Source organism: Ptychodera flava, assembly GCF_041260155.1.
Source record: "Ptychodera flava strain L36383 chromosome 3 unlocalized genomic scaffold, AS_Pfla_20210202 Scaffold_26__1_contigs__length_13983176_pilon, whole genome shotgun sequence".
Classification (NCBI taxonomy): domain Eukaryota; kingdom Metazoa; phylum Hemichordata; class Enteropneusta; family Ptychoderidae; genus Ptychodera; species Ptychodera flava.
In genome coordinates this window covers 8,936,268-8,958,961 of record NW_027248280.1, presented here as the reverse complement: position 1 = coordinate 8,958,961, position 22,694 = coordinate 8,936,268, and the positions used below count along the sequence as shown (strand labels likewise).

The 22,694-nt window shown below is 36.8% G+C and overlaps 1 protein-coding gene across 1 annotated transcript; it reads right to left on the bottom strand.

Moving 5' to 3' along the window:
• Positions 1 to 12,583: 12,583 nt before the first annotated feature.
• Positions 12,584 to 21,067, bottom strand: LOC139125794 (guanylate-binding protein 2-like). Its single transcript, XM_070691886.1, has 11 exons — positions 20,904 to 21,067; positions 20,401 to 20,504; positions 18,877 to 19,152; positions 18,248 to 18,455; positions 17,834 to 18,026; positions 17,126 to 17,405; positions 16,086 to 16,381; positions 15,460 to 15,714; positions 14,821 to 14,928; positions 14,382 to 14,441; positions 12,584 to 14,042 (listed from the first exon to the last, which is right to left on the bottom strand). The coding sequence occupies exons 2-11, from the start codon at positions 20,411 to 20,413 to the stop codon at positions 13,821 to 13,823; spliced, it is 1,911 nt and encodes a 636-aa protein (XP_070547987.1). The 5' UTR covers positions 20,414 to 20,504; positions 20,904 to 21,067; the 3' UTR covers positions 12,584 to 13,820.
• Between the last annotated feature and the right edge of the window lie 1,627 nt (positions 21,068 to 22,694).

Below are 22,694 nucleotides of genomic sequence, written 5' to 3'. Positions count from 1 at the left end.
CCCCATGCTGTTTACTGTAATTAATCGACGAGTCGGTGGCTTTGAAATGTGTCCGTGATACCCAAGCTAATCGTGTGTTTAGTACGTGGATTGTGTCCGTCTCAAACGCTGAGCTGCGGTACCTAGGTGAAACGTACTGTACGTTAATTTCACTTTAATAGTCCATTTCGCTTTTGAACTCTTGAATCGGGTGGGCTCTCGAATATTGACCACAGTGGTGAGACCCGGTCAGGGCACCTCGGGTTAGCCACTGTGAAACGTCATCAAATATACCTGATCGTTGACAAGCAGGTGACCTCTTTGAAAGAGGTGAACCGATGACTTATAATATTAGAATTATGAGCTTGTTTGAGTTGTTTGACAACATGTTAAAGCAACGATCGGGCTTTGAGCAAATTTGCTGTATGCGAAAGGTCAAAATACTAGTTTTTGATAACCGTTACAATGTACGAAATCGCTTATTATAGCAAAAACCTGTCATGGCGTGTATCTCAGAAACTTTGCATACCTACATGTACTGAGAATGCCCAGCAATCAAACAAATCGAAAGCTCTATAATTCGACTACCATCCATACGACATTATTCATCAACAAGATGGCAACAAGTTATTGTATCATGTCAGAAACACGATTCAATAATTCTACCATGATAGCTGTGTAAGATTTCAGATACATTTATTGTGCAGTGAACATGTCCGAAGAATGGCAGGGTCGATATGTCAAACCCTATCGTATCCGTTGTGCTCACATACGCAAGTTTGACGTGCATGCACACACGTCTCTATAAGTAAAAGATAGTTTGTGCATGCCTATTTTCATGTGCATTTTCCATGTTCCTGCACTTTGACAAGCATGCTTTGGAGAGCACGGAATCCGATGGAGGTCAGCAAAGTTAAGTTAGCCTAGCAATTTATGAGAGACTGCCAGCGTACATTGGCCTCGAACAATCTAGGTTAACACTGGGGTTATCTAGGGTATCAGATGTAAACCTTACCGTGTCACTATGTGCATCGCAAACACCAACGACAGCGATGTTATCTCGGAGAGGAAAATTATAGTATGCTATATATCCTGAAGAGTGCCGACAGGTGAAACCAACAAAGCTGTTCGAGCAAGACCGTGTTCGTCAGCGGGCGGGTTAAAGTTAAAAATAACCAGTGAGCAGAGAAAACTGCCAATGTTTACTGTGGACAAAGAAGAAATTTCAGCTTTTACTGTAGGCGGAAAAAAATGGCTTGTTGATTGTAAAGGGGAGGGAATATTGTGACTGATAGAACTTTAGTAAGATTAAGCGGTGTAAGTAATGAGAGATGGTAGTGAGGAACTTGAGTCACTGTTTGGAGTGGCAGACCATAAGTACTTGAAAGTAGTGGGCATTATTATTCGGCGGCAGGACATGTTTTCCAAATACCAAAGGGTAGTTACAAACAGTAAATGGGCATTTTTACAAGTTGGCTGCACCTGTGCGGAGTTCAATCTACAGCTTGACTTAGCCTCTTATACAGACTAATAAATCGCCTTCTGCGGTGTGGAGAGTAAAGCTCTTAAAGCAAACTGTAATTTGCTTTGCCATTATTCTGCTCCAGACCGGAAATTGAACGTGTTACTGTATGATATAAATGGAATTCGAATACATTTTTAGAGTTTTCAATTAAGTATTTACTTTGCAATTCCTTAAATTCAAACTGTCAAATATTTTACAATTCATAAACTATTGAATGTCGTCGTAACAACCAGACAGAATAGTTAAATACAATTCATATCCTAAAATTAAAGCAGTCAAAACGTTTTAAAGGCCTAAATATACTTAAATGTTATTTTACTTAATCTTGCTCGCAGTAACAAACTTTAGAGAGAGTCCATGTTATAATTAAGAAGCTGTTGTCAGAGTGTTCCTTGATTTTTGTTTCAATATTTTTATTGAATATAATGATGGTTTCCCCTATTTATCGGTTCGCGGAATATACAGTGCCGGTATAGAATGAGAACTGAATGCTGTATGACAAAAATATTGCATGAAGCAATCGTTGATCGTTTAAACTAGACTACTTTCAACTTCACGGCTTTTCCCTCGGCATCGTGAAATGGGTTTTTCTTACAAATTCATAGCAATCATACCCACACGTTATCCAAAATCTTAGGTCAAAAGTCATACCAAACAGTTACACAAAAAAAACATCATGGTATCCGAAAAATCAAACCCTTGTATATAATGCCTCACTAAATGACTTTTGCAAAAGGAGCCAATCATTCGATATGTAGAATTCCCTTTGACGAGCTCAAACACTAAAATATACTTTCTTTTGCCGGTTCCCCATTAGAAGCGTAGCATATTCACGGAAAAGAAAATATCGCTTGCAACCTGTCCAAATAGGTAGAGTATATTAGCGAAGAAACAACACATAATGGTTAACTGCAAACGCTTCACGCAATTTATATATATAGAAATCACTTCCGTCGATGACGTGTTGTTATCAACGTAGAGAGAATGATCAAGATCAAATCAAAGGCACATTACTTATGGCCAATTGAGCCTTAACAAGATATAATATTTCAGTTTTGAATCATAAAGCAACATATAATTTCGGATGCAATGATAAACATGATGTGTGCAGTGTTTTCTCATATGTAAGGAAGACCAGTAATTTTAAATAAGCCTTATTTGCTTTCCTTTTAGTCAATTCGAAAGGATTGTAAGATTTAAGTTTACATAATGCATGATACTTTATCAACGTTTTCAACACGAAATGAAATGATATTTAGGACTGTCGCATCATTTTCTCTTGTATTTTCGTAATTTCTCGTGTTTCTCCTTTGTCTCTTCTGTCCTCGTGTTTCTCCTTTGTCTCTTCTGTCATGTCATCGAGAAGGACAAGAAGATCCCTTACCATACCACATGAGTCCGTCTGAGTGTTTAAATTTTAACCTGTGTTGAACCTCTTCTTTCCTGAAAATCGGCTTCTAAACGTTTTAGCTGGTCCTCGATATCTTCAACCATCATGGCTCGCTAATTTGTTGGTAAAATGTATCAAATTGATAAACAAATATTTTAATTTGATGATAATTATTGACAAAGCATAAAACTACTCTAATATAAGCAATCAGAAAAGTTTCACATTATCGATGTTGACAAATCTGCGCTATTACACAAACGTTCTGAGTTGGTTTCAAAATGTCGCCACCAAACCACATATCATGTAGCGAATTTTAAGACCGCCAACAAATAGACTGGCTCATCTCGAACATATAAACGAGAGCGTGGGGCTAAGAATTTTTTCACTCCTATCTGAAGATTGCAGGGGACAGATATTCGCTATCTCAAGGGTTTGTGTTTGCTTTTTCTTGTTAAATATACACTTTGTGTGAGCTTCGTCGTACGTATTTCAAATACCTGACAAGCATTACCTCTTCCCTTGGCCTGAAAACTTTCAGTTTTGATAAGATGGCGATTTTCTATTGTATTCCCAACATGACAGGGTGCCAAACGTTTTGAGTTCGAATTCAATTGAAAATCTCCCGAAATTAATAAGCATGGGAGAGCACTGGATTCGATTGAGGTCAGCAGGGATATGTTAGATTAACTTTCCTTGAAAAAACCGCCAGTGTACATTTGGCCTCGAACAGTTGAGCGAGGTTAACGTAAGGTCATTTAGGGTATCATAGATAAACCTTGACACTATGTATCTCGCAAACATGCGACAGAAACGTTGTATGGGGGACTCAAATACGCAACTTTAAGCGGAGTGGAGTACAGAGTTCGATCCAGAGTTGAATTACGCCACCTACGCAGGTGAAGTGTCTTCCACCGCGAGTGAGGCTCTACAAGCGAAACGGTTCCGTGCTGTGTTAGAAATTTCACAAACAAACAACAAATTTGTGATATCATATGAAGTGTTTATTTACGACGGAAACCGTTGCGAGTTACATTTATCAAAGCTGATTTTCATAAAACATATTGAGCGGACACACTATGATTGGCGTACAAAACAAGATGCAGAATTGTCATTTTGCTTTGTCAGTCAAAGAATTATTGGAGTGTTGGCGAATAGAAGAAACTTACCACAATTTACAACATCTATGGTAAAAACTTACAAATAGATAGATATATAGATAGATAGATAGATAGATAGATAGGTAGGTAGGTAGATAGATAGATAGATAGATAGATAGATAGATAGATAGATGGACGGATGGATGGATGGATGGATACCTACCTACCTACCTACCTACCTACCTACACACATACATACATACATACATACATACATACATACATACATACATACATACATACATACATACATACATACATACATACATACATACATACATACATACATACATACATACATACATACATACACACATACGTACATACATACATACATACATACATACATACATACATACATACATACATACATACATACATACATACATACATACATACATACATACATACATACATACATACATACATACATACATACATACATACATACATACATACATACATACATACATACATACATACATACATACATACATATTTACATGCATTTTCGCCTTTCAAAGATAACATATAATACAAAGAGTATTACAGAAATCGTTTAAAAAATGAAATAGAGCGATTCAAAATACATTCATGTTTGTAGCAAAATTACGAAATTTCTTCGAGTAGTTGTTCATGTAAACGATATAAATATGAGAATCATTGAATAACTGAATCAATAAATAATGATATAATCTGAATAATTTAATATTTTGGAAAACACAATAAAAGTTTTGGCAAATTTGACATTTAAATTGAAAAAGGAAGTCATATCAAAATCGTGAGTAAACAATGACAAGAGTTTTTTTGATATTCCGCACACACTTAAAGGTTAAATTGAAAATTGAGCAACAGGCCTTTTCAACAGAATTTTTGGAAGGAAGCATGAAAATGTGTTTTATATATACAGGTGAAATTTGATGCAATATATAACACTAAAATCCATGACAAAATTACATGTGTTATCGTCAGTCTTATTTGTAACTTACTGATTATAGCTACAGCTATATCGTCCCTGGCCGTTTCAATAATTCCTGCAGGTACCAAAGTCCTGTAGTAGTATACATAATTATCGGCATATTTGCACTTGTTTAGTGTGTTAGGGTAGTTTATTCAGTACTTAAAGCTCGTCATGCCATTATGAATGAAATTGCCAGGCAGGACATATTTAAAGGTTGTTATCGTTGAAAAAACATTAAGAACGAAGTTAAGGGTGAGGATTAAATTGTGCACTCAAAACGGTGCACATAATTCCATTCAGATAATATTGGCTTAAGAGGGTATTGCTTTTGTCGCTGCAACACGTTTGGTGGCGCTCTTCGTTCTGGAACCAAATACCAAATACAAAGTGACACATCTTGTATTTTCGCAGACGTATTAACAATCAAACAAATCACTCCAGAGTTCTCCACAAGGGGATTTTAAGGGATGGGCCACCCTTCTGGTTTTGGAGCAATCTATTCATATGTTAATAACTGTACAAAAGAATGTAGTGAAAATTCGCGCAACTCTATTTCCCTTTTCCTGTTCAACTCAGCTTTCAGTCCCTTGTTTTCCTCTTCCAGTTTAGTTTTGATTAGCAATATTTCCTTGACTAAGTCCCAATGGGTACGGAGGGATGTTGCGACCGTGATCTTGATAGAAGCACTGCTCTCTCTGAAGTCCGTGTCCGATTGCTCCTTTTGTTTTGTAAATCTTTTTATTCATTATATCTCGCGACCGCTAATTTCCATTAAGGTGCAAAATATAATAAAATAAATACGATTAAAACTAAACGCACACGAGTGTTGCAAGAGATTGAATATTTAATGTTTTGTTATGACCACATTTCAACATGCAAAACTTTCAGAACCCGAAGTACATTTATATGAGACGAAGCGGGGCCTTCAGCCACACAAACCTTAAGTATTAAAGTGGTTTGTGTTGACCTGTTGGCTTTAGATAAAATAGACATATTGTCTAAATCGAGGTGTTGTAAACGCTGCCAGGGGTAACTATCACCTAGGTGATACAATCAATCAATTGCAAAGAAATCACTCTGCAAAAATTGAAACATTATCGAGCATGAGGTCAAAGTATATTAAAGTTTAAACAATACCACCATATATGTCCGTGCACAGCCCGCTAACTGTCCAGGATGTATCACTCGCTATCAGGTGAAGTATATTATAAAATATAAGGCTTCTCACTTTCACATATTTTGAACTGACAAAAATTCCAACACGCATCATTAATAAATGAGACAGTGTTTATCGACACACCAAACTTGAATGCAATCGAACTGTGCAAAAACATACAACTCGGCTTGCTGGTATGTAGTGTCGCGAACTTTGACGTAGTGACTACCTCTACCACAAGTCTAATATTCAATTATATGTAGTTGTAAAACTACTGCAAGAATTTCTCAGGTTGCACACTTGATGTGATTGCATGTACTTTATATATATTAGATTTGCAGATTTGAATTTATCTGACCAACACTAAAGCATTCTCTCACACGTCTCTGTCCATGACATTCTGCAGCACCGATTGTGGCTAGTGCATCGTATACATGAAATTCAGATTTCCGCCACAGCACTTCAAGTATTGTTCCCTTTTCAACCGGATTATCAAGTTGTTCAATGCTATACACACATAGGCTATGTTCTTAAACTTTGGTCCATTTTTTACAATATTGCACAGAGCCAAACTTAATGAGGGCGTTTTGGTGTCGTAGGTTTTTTGTTTGAGCCAAACTAAGGAATCGTTACTAGCAACTTGTGCCTTTTTATGTAGCCCTTTAGCATCAAAGTTTGTTGTGTTGAATTAAAAGACAAATGAGATTACAGTGGTTTGCACCTGTTGGTATTAGACAAACCACAGACAGTAGACGGGGGAAGACCCTCTACTGTCTATGGTTAATCTAGGTGTCGCCAACACTGTCAGGTGTAATTATCATCTAAACGGTAACATGAGTCGATGATAAAGGAATCAATTCTGCAAAAGTCGAAACGTTGTTAAGCAGGTCAGATGCAATCAAAATAACACCACATGATCTACATACACCACGTCTACTATCCGGAACACAGTCATGATGATGAAGACTGCACCACAATTTCTAACTAGAATGCAGTCAATACACTGCAAACATTACAACACAGTTTAGGAACATAGCCTATGGGTGTATTGCATTTAAACGACTTGAAAAATCGGCTCTACAGGAAACAATGCAAAGAAAATGCTACGGTGGAAGGTGATGTTTTGACTATGTCTGACCTCGTGCTAGACAATGTTTCAACTTTTACAGATTGATTTCTTTTTACTAATTGACTAATAATACCGCCCCGCTGATGATCACATCTGACAGTGTTGACAGCACCTCGATGTAGACAATATGTCTAGTTCGTCAAATGCCAACATGTCAACGCAAACCACTTGACCATATTTAATGATGCGTTTGAGGTATATGGATTGTGTGCCTGTTAGAATCGTATTGCAAAGTCTTCATGCAGTCCTCAAAGTATTATATTTTGTTCAGGATGGCAGAGGTTGTATCTGTAGATCAGGTGGTGTTGCTTTGACTTCGTCTGACCTCCTGCTACACAATGTTTCACCTTTTGCAGAGTTGATTCCTTTATGATCGCCTAGCTGATAATTGAACCAGATAGTGGTGACAAAACCTCGCTTTATACAATATTTCTACACCGTCTAAATCCACCGGGTCAACGTAAACTACTATAAATCATGGCCATGCGTTCAGGCTTGTTGTAGATGTTTCTTTTGTTAGTTTTTATCAGCTTTATCTCTCAACAAGTAGACTAACAGGGGACTAAAATACAACAGAGGACTAAAATCACATTGATATAGTTAACATCAGCTGCCAATATTACAAGAACCAGAGATTGAAGACTGCCGCCTTAATTAGTGCTGAGGTTTGACGTTTTAGCGTCAAAGAAGTATGAACTTATAACATAAGCATGAGTGCAGACGCATGTAAAGACTCGTGTAGCTATACCTGCAGCTATTCATGTAAGGCGACATTCTTTATTGATGTTATTGACTCTAATGTATACACACATGACAAAGTTCACTTGCATTATGATTAATGTGTAACAATCTGAATGAAATGTACACTGCGGCCGTAAAACTACATGCGCCAATCTTCTATTCCATGAAAATATTGATCGTGACGATTTTAAATAAAGGGCAGAAACTACGAGTACGTTTATTCCTGATATGGCTTTTAATACGATATTTGAAGTAAATGTCTCCCTTTTTATCCTTTTGGGACTGAATCAATGTGAATGAAATGTTGGACTAAAATGGTGCACGTTGAATCATTTAACTGACCTCAAAGACAGATGAGTTGGGGATCGTGGCTTATAAATGGTAGTTTAGTTAAGGTATAACCGAATAGAAAAAAGCGTGAAGGAGTAAGCAAGGAAAGGCTCTTTTTAGTCCTGAAAGCAGATAATACAGTAACTGATTAAAAGTGCAGTGTCGACTCATTTGTGTAGTTTTTATTTTGATATCTGTACGAACTATTTTAACTTACCCTCTCAACTTATGTTAATTTTAGGATGGGCAGATGTTAGTTACTGTTTTATTTTTGTTTGCTTTGGCTACTTAAAAGAACATTTATATCAAACGTTGAGGCCACAGATTTCAGCCTAAAATGCAGGTGCACTACATTCAAAAAAGTACTTATTCAGTCAAGAGAAAAAGACACATCTCTGCCCCAGGCCGGTGGAAATATTTGCAAAGCATGAATTAAAGCCCTTTATTTTGAAATAATCAGCCTTTTACTGAGATACTGTAGTGGGACTGTTCAATGAACGAGTATGATCAAGCTCATTCCTTTAGAATACAATACAATATATCTTACTTATGACACTTGCTTGTCTTTTAGCATGTGTCTCTACCATTGCAATTCTTTCATTGATATTGTTGCTAAAGATAGCAAAATTTATCTAAGACTTACAGTCACAATCATGTCCCTCTATTCAAGTACTTTGACAACTATGTTAATAATTAAGGTATTCAGCCTTCTAAAATTAAAAGACTTAAACTTTTGCCAACTTCGTTTTTTTCGGGGAAACTTAAAATTGTCTTATTTCGATTCAAGATTGAAAGCCAGTGGTCGCTGTGCAAAATTTTGTACAAGCGAAACAAATTACTCTGAATTGAGCGACACTGAAAATTAAAGATGACTGCCATTCCTGTGTAAACGCGAAAGTTTCAAGAAAATGAGCAAGTGACAACTCAACTTACACAAAGTGAACTACTACAAGAGACGATAATTGATTGTAAACATTCGACAGTCTCCGAGGCGCTTTCTACATTAACAATATTTTGTGCACTTTATAATCACCATGGCTTAAATTTAACTCTAATTTTTCAACACTGCTCAGAATCAGGATAAATTTCATAACTGACTTAAAACGGTTAATTGATCTATTGCTACGAAACACTTTCGCTTATGCCTGAACAGCCGATTTCGCTTTTGAACTCTTCAACCAGGTGGGCTCTACAACGTTGACCTCGGCGTTGACGCCCGGCCGGGGCACCTCGATTCGGCCATGTTGAAACGCCATTAATTACACCTGTTCCATGAGAAGTAGTTGACCTCTCTGAACAAGGTAAACCGATGACTTAAATATATGAATTATGAGCTTGTTTGAGTTGCCTAACAACAAGTTCAAGCAACGTACGGAGTTTGAGCAAATTTGCACTATGCGACAGGTCAAAATACTAGTTTTTGATAAGCGTGATATTCTACGTAATCGTTTATGGCAGACTCTGTTCCCTGTCATCGAATGATCTAGTATAAATGATAAGAAGTGAATATTAATGACTTTACACAGTAGCAAAACTACTAGTCATGGCGCGTGTGTCAGAAATTGTGCAACCCTACATGTACTGAGCATGCCCAGCAATGAAACAAATCGAAAGCTCTATAATTCGACAATGATTCATCATTATTCATGAACGGAATAACAAGTAATTGTATCGTGAGTTTAGATGATGTTCTGAAAATTAAAATCTTTACTTACTCCGATAAGGCAGCTAAAAAGCCAATTCAAGTGGTGCATGGCAAGACTCTCCCTCGTCAGATGCACTGTTATCACGTCACGTGTTTGAGTAAATGGGCGTGGCCTACAGACCGATGTGGCTTAGCCAGCACCAGTCAGTTTGAGAAAAGCTACTAGGTAGATGAGCCAGATCACACTAAATGAAAGGTGTTTGGTAACAACTGTGCTTTTGCTCTTTTTGCATTCAATCCATCAAATAACAATTAGATGAATAGGCCTGCATTTACGACAATGAGAGGGATCTTAATACCTAGAGATGGTCTGAATTTAGCCCTTAAAGAAATTTGTGTCACCACAAATGTTCTATTAACTCTAAAGGAATTCGTCGACAACATTTGTATATTAATAAAGATTTCAATGAATGTCAGCCTCCGGTGAACGTGAGATTCGGATTTCGGATTTTATTCACCAAACACAGAATACCAGTAACTAATAGTCACAAGTGTTCTGGTCTGCTACACATTACAACGCATTCTAATCATTTTGAGGTCGGAATGCAGCAGTTGATAAACGATATCAGAATAATCTTGAATCTGCCAAGGCATACACCAATACTCTTTTGACAGTGTCTAACTATAGAAGACCATAACGAAACACGATTCAACAATTCCACCATGATGTCAAATGTTTCAGGTACGTTTTGCAGTGTACATGTATAGTGACATTGTCGAAGTGTAAAACCTTATCTTATGCGTCCTGCTCACATATACAAGTTTGACGCGAATGTGGAAACATCTCTGTTGATAAAGGATTGTTTGTGCATGCCTTTTATCATGCGCACGTTCAACGTTCCTGACATATGCAATTTGAACAACGACATTATCTTCTTACAGAAACACGAAACTGACCCTGGTAACGTGGCCGATTTCATGTCAGTCTTCACTGCCATTTTATGTATACTACTAGAAACTTATAGTGCCAGGCAAATTCAAATCGCGAAGAAATTAAGAATCACGTGAAAAGCACATTCGACGAAATAATTTGCAGAGCTATCTATGACGATTTTTTGAATGGCCAAACCTATCATTGATCTGAATTTGGTTCACTATAAACGGTATTTCTTCCATGAAAGAGACGCTTTTAGTACATACGTCAGCGTTTGTTTTGAATGTATGAACACAACTTCAAATAATATTTAGAGGCAAGGTGCCTCAATTGTACAATGTTTCCTCACTGAAATTGAATATTCCAAACGTTCAATGATCAACTTAGCTGAGTATTCATCGGGCTGACTTGATGAATCTTGCCCGTGGAAATATCGACTGTAGCTTGCGAGCAGTTGAGCTTATCCAGTTTTTGCCTCCATCGATTCCCGTATGACGAACCGGTAAATGGACTTGATCTTAAATTCTAAAGTAGCAACGAATAATTTGTACCATCCGAACCCGTCATTGACAGGTGTTTCTTTCACATGAAAGTTGGACTTATCCTTAAAGAAAGGTCATTGGCCGCCCGGTATTGGTCAAGGTTGATCGGAATGAAAGAAAGACTATTGCGAATCTGCTGAAATTCAATTTTGATATCTTACTTATTTGACTTCAACAATATTTTCTACAGCAGCTCCGTCACATGCACTTTAAATACCTGACAAACTGTGTGCGTTCACTTGACTTTACAACACCCATTATAACATGGCGATTGTGCATTTAGATAAGCATGCCTATTCACGAAAAGCTGCCAGCGTACACGTGGCCTGAGACAATTCAGGTTAACGTGGGTCATCTAGGGTATTAGAGGTGAACCTTACTGTGTCACTTTGTGCCTCACAAACACTAACGACAGCAATATTATTTAAGAGAGGTCAATACTAGTATGCTACATCTCCTCAGCAGTGCCAACAGGTGAAGTCAACAAAGCTACTCGTGTGCAGATCTTAACAGCGGGTGAGTAAAGTTAAAATTAACCAGTGAGCGGACTGTGGACAGAAAGGAAATTTCAAGTTTAACAGTTGGTAGGAGAGAATTTCTTGCAGGGGGTACTGAAAAGAGGTAGAGGAAGGGAAATGCTTGTCAGATAGGACTTTAGGAAGGTAAGCAGTGTCAATCGTGGGTAGAAGTCTGTGCCGAGCTTGAAATGTTGTGAGAAATGAGCTGCGGTAGACCATAGATACTTGAGGGTAGTGGGAATCGTAATTCAGTGTTAGGGCACATTATCAGCATTTGCCAGTGGCTGGGTAGTTGTACAAACAGATTCACTTTCCTCTCCAAATTATAGGATCAAAGTGAATGATGTGTAAATATCTGTATATCAGCTTAAGAAACATTGTTTTGTGAGAATTTTGTAAACTATATTACTTTAACAGCTGGCTGCACATGTTGCCGAGTTCAATCTAAAAATTGACAGAGCCCCCTCCTCTTTTGAAGTGCCTTTCGCAGTGTGGAGAGTAAAGGTCTGAAACAATTTTACTCCCGATAGGATATTTGCTTATTATATAACGTTAATGCAATACAATTTGTTGACATTTGTTCTGATTTTTCAAAGAAATACTTTAATTTGAAATTATTGAAATATTAACTCTCGTATACATTGCAATACACGAAAAAAAATAATACCATTGTAACGAAAACGCAGAATAATTAAATATCACTCATTTCCTAAACTCCAAGCTGTCAGAGAGTTTTACAAGCGTCAGTATACTAGCTTGTACTTTATCTTGCTTGCAGTAACAAACTATAGAGAACATTTGTGTTATGTTTAACACGCAATTGTCAAGGTGGTTATGGTTTTTTTTCTATTTTAAGACTATTTGTATTGGACTTTAAGACTGGTTCTTTAATATTTGTCATGGTATATGCAGAGTCGATATAGAATGGGAATTGAAAAGTGTGTTACATAAAATATAGTGTGTAAAGCAACTGTTGACTGTGATTACAAATTCGAGGCTTTTCCAATGGTATCATGATATTGACGTTTCTTACAAATACAAATCTGCAATCATACCCAGTATCCTTTGTCCAAAAAATCGTCAGTTAAAGTCATAATTTACAGTTACACTCAAAGGCACGTTAGCCGAACAAACAAACTCCTGAAGACCTTATAATGCCACTCAAAATATTTGCGTACTAGGAGCCAATCATGTAACATATACAGTGGATTCCCCGTTGACGACCACAAACACTAAAGTGGAATTTATTTTACTTATCACCTGTTAATATACTATCATATTAAGCTTGCCCATTATTTTTTTACATAGATAGAGTATATTAACAAAGAAACATAAATAATTGCGAAAATTTCCAGGTGCACCGCAAAGGATTCACAAACTTTGTACATTGAATCACATCCACCTTGCCTCCGTCGAAGACATAATGTTACAAACGTAAAAATAATACATAATAACAAATACACGCTAGTTGCGTCCACTGATCTATTGCAAGATACAATATTTTTCTATATTTATTCGAGGTAGATCGTTACTTGTATTTCAACAAGTTCAAACCTGTTTTCTCATATATATCAATACATTTTCATCATATCCTGATTTACATAATTATTTTTGAATCATAAGGCTAAATGTTGTTCAGATGATTTTGGAAAATTATACATACGATGTATATCGCATTTTCGCCTTAGAAAGATTATTTATTTTAAAAGCACTATAAGCCTTAAACACTTCCCTTAAAACTCGATATCAATTGTTTGTATTGTTTGAGTTTATATTACGGATGACCGTTCATCAACGGTTTCCGATTATGAAATTAGGATTGCCGCATTACTTCATCTTGTTTCCTCGTTAACTCCTCTTGTTTCACCTTCTTCTCTACTCTCATGTTATCGAGACCGTGCTGGAGTTCCTCTACCAAACCCTGATGGGTTCGTCTGAGTGTCTCAATTTGGGCCTGTATGGCGGCACTTCTTTCTTCAAAATCTGTTTCCAATTGTTTCTGCTGATCATCAATGTCTTCAACCATCATGGCTTGCTGATTTGTTGAAAAATGGATTAAATTGATCGCTAAATATTTTACTCGGATGATAATGGATTGTATATTGAAATGATACGAGATATTCTGAGAGGGTCTTCTGGAGAACCCTACCTCACTCGCAGTTACTACGTTTATGTCGGTAAGTGTGAACAAGATTTTGTCACGTTAGGAGCTAGGTCCCATAATTAGCCAATGTCTTGCTGTTTACAAATTTGTCAAACAAAGTAGCCACTCCGGTACGTTATGTATATATGTCTACAACAATATTATTGTCGGAAATTGCCTTTCGCAAAATTAACTTGCAAGCAGTACCAATAAAAGTGGTCTCAAACTTACTATTGTTTTATCCTCCTCCTTCTTCATCGCAAATATCTGTTCTTTGGTTTTCTCTTTTTCCTGTCAAAACAACAACAAACACGATTGGAACTAATTTGGGATAATTTGATTTTCATAGTTTGCAAATTTCTCAAAGTGTTAGGTGCCATATAGCTGAATGTTATAATATCGCAAATTACTCATAAAAACAAGTGTGTAATAGAAAAGAAAAGCAGATGAGATGACATTTGTAGATGACATCGACATTACTTCACCATCGAATTATCCCAAATTAGTTCCAATAGTGTTAACAGAGTATAAAATGTGTCACCACTGTGATGACAATTTTTCAACGCCTCATTCGCAAACATCTCAAGCTGTCAACTGAATTTTAACATCTATGTAAAGTTCTATTGATCCGTTTATCAAGTCACGTGCTTTTGTATCTATTGCTACTTACCATTTTTTCAATTTCTGCAGCCCTTGCACTGACACTCATTACTGAATTAACGTCGTCATCAGAGGATGCGCATTCCTTCATTCCTCTCGGTGAAATGTCTTCTATTTTCTACAAGACAGTGGGTCAGTTATCAAGACATGTAAATCTTCGATTAAGGATAACACATTGAACACAATAGGAAATAATTCTGTTTATGTCTCACCAGCGATTAAACCATTATTTTGTCTTACCAGCGATTTAAAATGTCATGTCAATATAAACAAAGACCGACTACAATGAATGATGTTGCCTTTTAACCTTCATTCTATATGAAGTTTTTGCAAGGAGAATGTCAAGTATTTATTTGCGTAATGCCCACGTCACTTCAAGCTCTGCTATTTAGACAACAATATGACTGCTTAATCAGAATCTATAGTATATTGAATTTGATATATATTTTATGATGGCAGAGACACTGAACGTGCTCATTCTGTGACAATATACCTAGTTTAGTGAACGGCTTGAATATGTCTTGACGGCAATAGGAAACTGAAATTTTCAAAACGAGAAACAACTTTATTCTGTTGCGATTAATATTCATTTAGTGAAAACCGTTCATGGATACAATTAAAGAAATAAAACAAAGATAAAAAGACTCACATCAGCCAGCACAGTTTTATAAACATGCCACATTTGTGGACCACGGGCCCTCTCCTTGTACTGTTCGTTCAAAAAGTCGACGTTCGAACCAGACGATAATTGCCGACTGTATATCTTCCCAGGCTCCGAAATCTCTAGAAGAAGCTCATCAACGAGCTGTGTACAAAAGTCGTCAGACATCTTTTCATTTTTGTCCAGTATGATGCGTAAATAGCCACCGACGACATCGCCGTCACTGTATTGGACAATCTTTTTCTAGGAATGATTTAGAAGGGACACATGATTATATGCAAGAACGAAAATAAGGGAATAGTTTTGAAGTAGAATATCATGTTATGAAATTCGCGCAGTACAGTGGTCGTCTTTAGGTGTCTCGAACCAAAATAAAATTACCAGCCAAGACAAAACAATATCATCATCATAATGATCATGATCATAAACAACAACCAATACAGCAACAACCTCATCCGTAATAATAATAATAATAATAATAATAATAATAATAATAGTAATAATAATAATAATGATAATAATAATAATAATAATAATAATAATAATAATAATAATAATAATAGCGTCAACAGCGAGGACAACAACAACAATTCAGTGATATTTAAAAATCCTACCTTTAATACATCTCTGTATTTATTAAGACTTTTGGCATCATTTATGCATTTTGCATTTTCTTTGAATTTTCTCATTGCCTGATGCATACAATCGTTGTGCTTCTTGGTGATCTCGTAATTCTGACAAGGAATAGCTGCGTTTGCATATTCATCCATATCATCACGGTAGTCAGTGAACACCAGATCAACCACTTGCTGTAGCTGGGCTTCTATTACACTTTGGACAACGTCATCCACGTTGATTATTTTAGTCTCTGAAAACCTGGACACGTACTGCTGAAGCATTTTGGCAAACTCTAATAATGACAATAACAAAAACTAAACATAGAATGATATAGGGGACAAATATTTGTTCTCTCAGTTTTGCTTGATTGTTTTGTTTTTAAGTATTGTTTTGGTCTTCCACTTTTGGGATTTATTTTAAAGTCTTAGGTGTAAGAATACTTTCACCGTCTTGTTTTTTCAAAAAAAAAATATTTTTCCTCATACATAAAACAGAGGTTGCGGCCATTTTGAATATCAAATATCGAAAAATATTAGGTAATTTTTTTCTGGTACCAAATTTAGCACAGTGACCCCTGATTTGGGTTGTTTATTTCTTAAGGGATGTTGAAAGTATTCTTCACGAAAGTTTGAGAGAAGGTGAACTGTCTTTCATTTTCGAGGAGCACGCTGCCTTAACAGAGAAATAACAAACTATCTGAATGCTCACTCTCTGACTAGGAAGAAAAATATTCCGTCAATGATAAGCAGAGGGAGCCCAAGAGAGTGACGTAGGTTAAAAATATACATAAAAAGGGTTATCGTCGAAGTCATACAAAGGTAGTGGGAGAAATAATGTTAAGATGTGTGATTTAAATTTATCTACCGATAAAGGCCAGGCTGATTATATCAGGTTATTGAATCACGAATGATAATGTTTTCTTCGATCAGGATATGTACGTCTTCAACGCCCGGATATTGCAAAATCTCAAACGAGCCGATAACATATCCAGTAGGCACATTAGAGTTAATAATTAGAAACGATAAAATATTCTTACGGTTTCCGTTGATGTTGCCGTCATACGGCCAGGCCTTCTTTGGTTTCATGAGTGTCCGACACCGATTTATGAAAATATCGATATTTGGAAAGAAAGTCGTGTTTATTCGCCCGCGATTCTTCTCTTTGTCCAGTTCTTCTAACACTGACTCTTCTATCGATGGCATAGGAAGAGTCATTGCGTCAAACACTGGAAAGGACTTTAACAAGGCTCTTCGAGTAGCATTCAGTTCCTTTACCTTGGCTGTGGTCGTACCGTCTTCCTTCTCGAGTTTCAATATCTGCATTCAGGTGGACACGGACTCAGTCTTAGTTTAACTCTTTGAGCGCTAAATCCAATTGTTATCACCGTTATAAAATATACTCCAGCAATTTTTTTTTCAAATTTTTGCCAAAATGTTGATAAAAAAACTGTAGCAAATAAAATGTGATGTCAAAAGTATCCAAAACTTTAAGAAAAAAACTGGTACAATGATGTACTGGAATTTTGGTGTAAAAAAATTACGGCACTCAAGGGGTTAAACCTTCGATTATCTATCCTGATATACCTATACTTTAAAGCTTTGATTATAGGCAGACGGCTTGTCCTGCTATTTCATACTCCCAGATTTGCAAGGATTCAATGCTAATAAAATGTCGGGGAACGCGAGAATAATGGAATCTAGCTGTAATATTTTCTCTGATACAATCTTAGTCATACATCACTTACTTCTTCCAATAGGTAATATTTGAAGTCAACTTTTACATTTTCACCGTCTTGGGAAATCTGGAACGACTTGGTAACGTCACGTAAAAGCCAAAAGAAATTTGGGAAGAACTTGATAAATTCATTTTCCAGTGGGGATGTTTTCTTCGGACTACACCCGCTCCACTTAAAAACTTCAACGAGTCTATTTACCCAACTAAAACAATGGACAATGAGAGAACATTTCATCGTCGTCGGAGCTTACAATACCACAATACTTTATAGAAAACGACAGTTAATAAGGAGCCAAAGACGGTTTATACATATTTAAATTATACATTCGTCGAAATGACTCTCTCTCTCTCTCTCTCTCTCTCTCTCTCTCTCTCTCTCTCTCTCTCTCTCTCTCCCTACCTCTCTACCTACCTACCTACCTACCTGAGTGTGTTCAGGTCCTCTGCACGTACGGAGTCTTTGCTGTTGTAGACCAACACAGACGACATCAAGGCCATCAAAGCAAACATAAGCATATCGTCTCCTTTATGTGCGTTGTGTGCATCGAGTCCCTCTGTGTCCAGGATAATGACAGTCACTTCTCTTCCGTGCGACAGCTTCCTTTTAAACGTCTTTGTACTCATCCATATTCCTTCATAGAAAAGAAATTACAGATAGATAAACAGACAATCAGACCTTCACACCTACATACATACATGAATGCATCCATGCATGCATGTATCCATCCATCCATCCGTCCTTCCTTAAGTGCGTACGTACACACACACACACACACACACACACACACACACATACATACATACATACATACATACATACATACATACATACATACATACATACATACATACATACATACATACATACATACATACATACATACATACATACATACATACATACGTACGTACGTACATACATACATACATACATACATACATACATACATACATACATACATACATACATACATACATACATACATACATACATACATACATACATACATACATACATACATACATACATACATGTCTTAAACGTATACAAACCAGTTGTCTCTGGGTTCTGGGTTTCTGATATTTTAAACACACAGTCTTGTGGCCTTGGTTCAATCAGTTTACTTGCTATGTATGATTTTCCAGATCTAGCAGGACCAGTGACAGCAACAGGACAAATGGGACCGTCGATGGAGCGTATTATTTCCAAGGCGTCTTCACAAACCACTAGCTGCCCTCGAGTCTTCTCCGTTCGAATGAGGTTACCCTTAGATTTGTCCCACTTGTAATTGTCTGGGTAACACAGCGGAACACATTTAGGCTTTATGTCTGAAATTAGATAGCGGAAGATATAAAGTTATCCTTTAAACTCGTGGCAAATTCAATTCTTGATATTAACAAAACGACAAGCCTTTGGTTGAATTTGTCTGAGATAGACAAAACCCAAACATTGAGGGACATCATAGAATTGCACCGGAGCAATGTCACTTTGACCCTCAAAGGGTATGAAAGTGGTAAAAACATACAATTTTAGAGGCGACTCTTGTACCTCAATGGGTATTTTCAAGTACGCCATGCTCGCATGTATTTTTTCCAGGACAAACGAATTTATAAAGAATGATAAAAATAGATACGACCCATACAATTAATGCGTTTCGTTTATCTTGTGTGCGTATTACTTATCTAGGGCGCCATTCACATTTTCTTGTTATCAAAAAAACGTGTTTTGACAGTTGCTCAGAGGCTCGTTACATACTCTAACGCTCGAGAGAAAGGTAGCCGCACAAGTTAACTACAATGTGCATATTTATCGGTTGCGTGAAAAAGGAAAGGATCTTCCAATGTTGATAATTATTTTTCTTTTTGCTCATACTGATTGTATTTATTTCTATAAAAATGTGCAACCTAGTCGCATCATTGACGGCCTTTCAGGTCAAAAGATTGTTTCCAACTTCTTAAGTATGTCATTTTAGAGTGGTAAATATTATCGCCGAAAACATGATCTCGCGAGCGATTTATAACGATCCAGTTGCAGCTAAGCGATTAAAAATGTCTTGCGGGAGACAGCTGCAGGGAGCCTTAGTCGCTGTATATCAACCCCTGATATACGATGTCGATCTACTGTAACCTCAGATAGTAATTAATAACTCACTTTGTGACAGGTGTCAAAGGGTCAGGATTTTCGATATCGTGAAAATGTCAAATAAATTCAGTCTAATATATCAATTTGATCTCGCCTAATATTTGGGTTAACCTCTCAGTAAGGTAGTTTATGGGAATTCAAATCGAAAGAGTTAGTCTTTTGCTCAAACAATCTACAACCAAAGTTTAACTCACTCTTCTTCAAAGTCAAGAATAAAAGAGAGGGGTTTCCGTACAAATGTCGACACAAATGCTTCAAATCACATTAAAGTCACCGATATTTGAATATCAAAATATCCGACATTACATTGTAAGAAACCAAGTCATGAAAAAAGTTTGAGATTCTGAGTATCTCTCTCATACGCGCATTTGCTTAATTGTCATCCTTCTGTAAAAATCACTAGAAGTCTAATTAACATACAAACAAATACTCACTCGTAGTGGTCATTGTTAATATCACTTGACAGTTATGCAGAGACAGTTGTTGTAAAGTTAGAGTCAACTCTGGTCTTCAATCTCGCCACTGCTTGTTAGAGTTCCTAAAATTACACAATTTGTAAGAAATTAGCCTTTGAATCCAATACCAGATGCTGTACACTTCGACAACACTGCGTAGAACAGCCATATTAACCCGTTGAATGCTCAAGTTATGATTCGAAATCAGTGGCAGTGGCGGAAAATCAGCCATGAAGAAAATATAATACACGACTAAATTTCCATTCTGGGGACCATTTTTGATTTCAAACAGTCATGTGTTGACTGTCTAGCAATAATATGGATATAAAACTCGAATTTATCGTTTAACATATGTCACAGTTGCTCTGGATTATGATGCCAATATGGAACACGTAGTTTCCTTGGGACAGTACGTGTTGTTCACCCAAACAAAATAACGATTACGATTTAAAAGAGAAGGAAAGCTACATTCCTGTACTCACACAAATACCCTGCACCAAATCTCAGACGAGACGCCGCCTCCAGTCAGACAGACATGTCGCAGTGTTCGAGCAGCGATCCAAGCAAATAACTCATATCTAAGTTGACTGTGTCAGTAGGCGTGGCATTTATGCTTTGGCAGAAGTGCCTGATATATAACTTTAATACTACGAAATACCCAGCAAAGATTAATTTGTGGAACTTGAAATAATTCTGTTCCCCTGTCATTAGCTCTCTGATGGCGTTGTGGTTCTTATAAACCGCTACTTTCGGTTTGATGTCAACTAGCTATCTTGTAAAAGAACACCATGTCATGAAGTATACAGGTTAAATTTTGAATAGGTCATGCAACTTGCAATAGGTTGACCAAATTTACATTATTTACTTGTAAAATATTAACAATCTCACATGATGTAAACCAGTGTCACACGTTTTCGTTGAGGGCGAGCTTTTATCAGCCAATCACAGAAGAGAGAGATCCATGCATCAACAAGTCAAAACGCAAGATTGTTGTATGGCGGTACTCGTTCATTAATTAGAACGGGATAACTATACATCTACCACATACCTTAAATCAACACTGTAAGTCATTGTTTACGATAAGTCAGCTTGTCAGTAAATGGGAAAGCTACTGCTGTTATCTAAAAACATATACTACGCAGGAACACAACTGGTATTGTGCAAATGCCTCTTGTACGTGAAGGGTCATGAATATTAAACACAAGCGCGAGGCAAATTAAACTCTGCGTTTTAGGTGCACGGTCAAGCCTACACCTCCCCAAAACGAAGGTTTGGCAGAACAACAACCAATGACAGCTAGTTATGTTGTAAAAGAGTGCCACGTTATAAGTTATCAAGATTAAAATTGAAATGGTTTTAAAAAATTTCAATAAGTTGACCTAATGTTTATTATTTTCACGTTAAATATTAACCATCTCCAATGATTGACAGAGTCACTGGAATTTGCTGAGGCCGAGCTGTTCCTCACGTAGGGATCTTATTACAGCCTACTGTCAAAGATAGAGATCCATGCCTTGCATCTACAAGTAAAAGCAGAATGCATGATGCTAGTAAATGACATCGTTCTTCGTATGTCTTCCACATCTATAGATCAATTGTTCCCTACGTCGTTTATGTAAGATTAAATGCACGTAAACTTATGAATGGTAGTACTATTTAGAGGGGCAGTCTTCCATCCCTTGTTCTCGACTTTGGTATTTACATTGTTTTCCTTTGAAATATTGATCGTATTGGTCAATTTACTTTAAGATAAAGCTGATAAATTACCTACCCTTTTAAAAAAAAAAGCATTTGCAATCCATGCCCGAGGACACACTCCGGGAAGTCACATACTATCACTAGTTGATGATGTCGATTTTAAAGCAGAATCTGAAGGCTGATTATGTGTCATGCATGCGGTTTCATCATCGTATGTGTTGTGCGCGATACACATAGTTTAAACATAAGTAAGTATCCCCTCCTTGAAAAAATACTGCTTGCTCTATTTTTAATCTCTCACCTGTTTAGGGAAGTGCATGAACTGCAAGCTAGTGTATCGGCTTAAACGAGTAACATCTTGCTCAGATCTACGAACACGGCTAAGGTGTATGCAATTAGCAGTAACTTCGTATTTTTTCTCAACCACAAGTGCACATTATGGAAACAATGAATAACAGATTTCGAACATGTTGAAATGTTATGTTTGGATATTCTTAAGGGTGAGGATTTAGCCAAGAAATGTTGCCTACTGATATCTTCGCTTATTGACTTGGCAGATTAGGAGTTCGAATTCG

Bases quoted from the DNA above. Each gene is read 5' to 3' on its own strand.
- LOC139125794 (XM_070691886.1), bottom strand. The intron at 18,027-18,247 runs GTAGGTAGGTAG...CCATTGTTTTAG, and splicing joins GAGGACCTGAACACACTCAG to TTGGGTAAATAGACTCGTTG. The intron at 16,382-17,125 runs GTAAGAATATTT...TGTCATTATTAG, and splicing joins CGGCAACATCAACGGAAACC to AGTTTGCCAAAATGCTTCAG.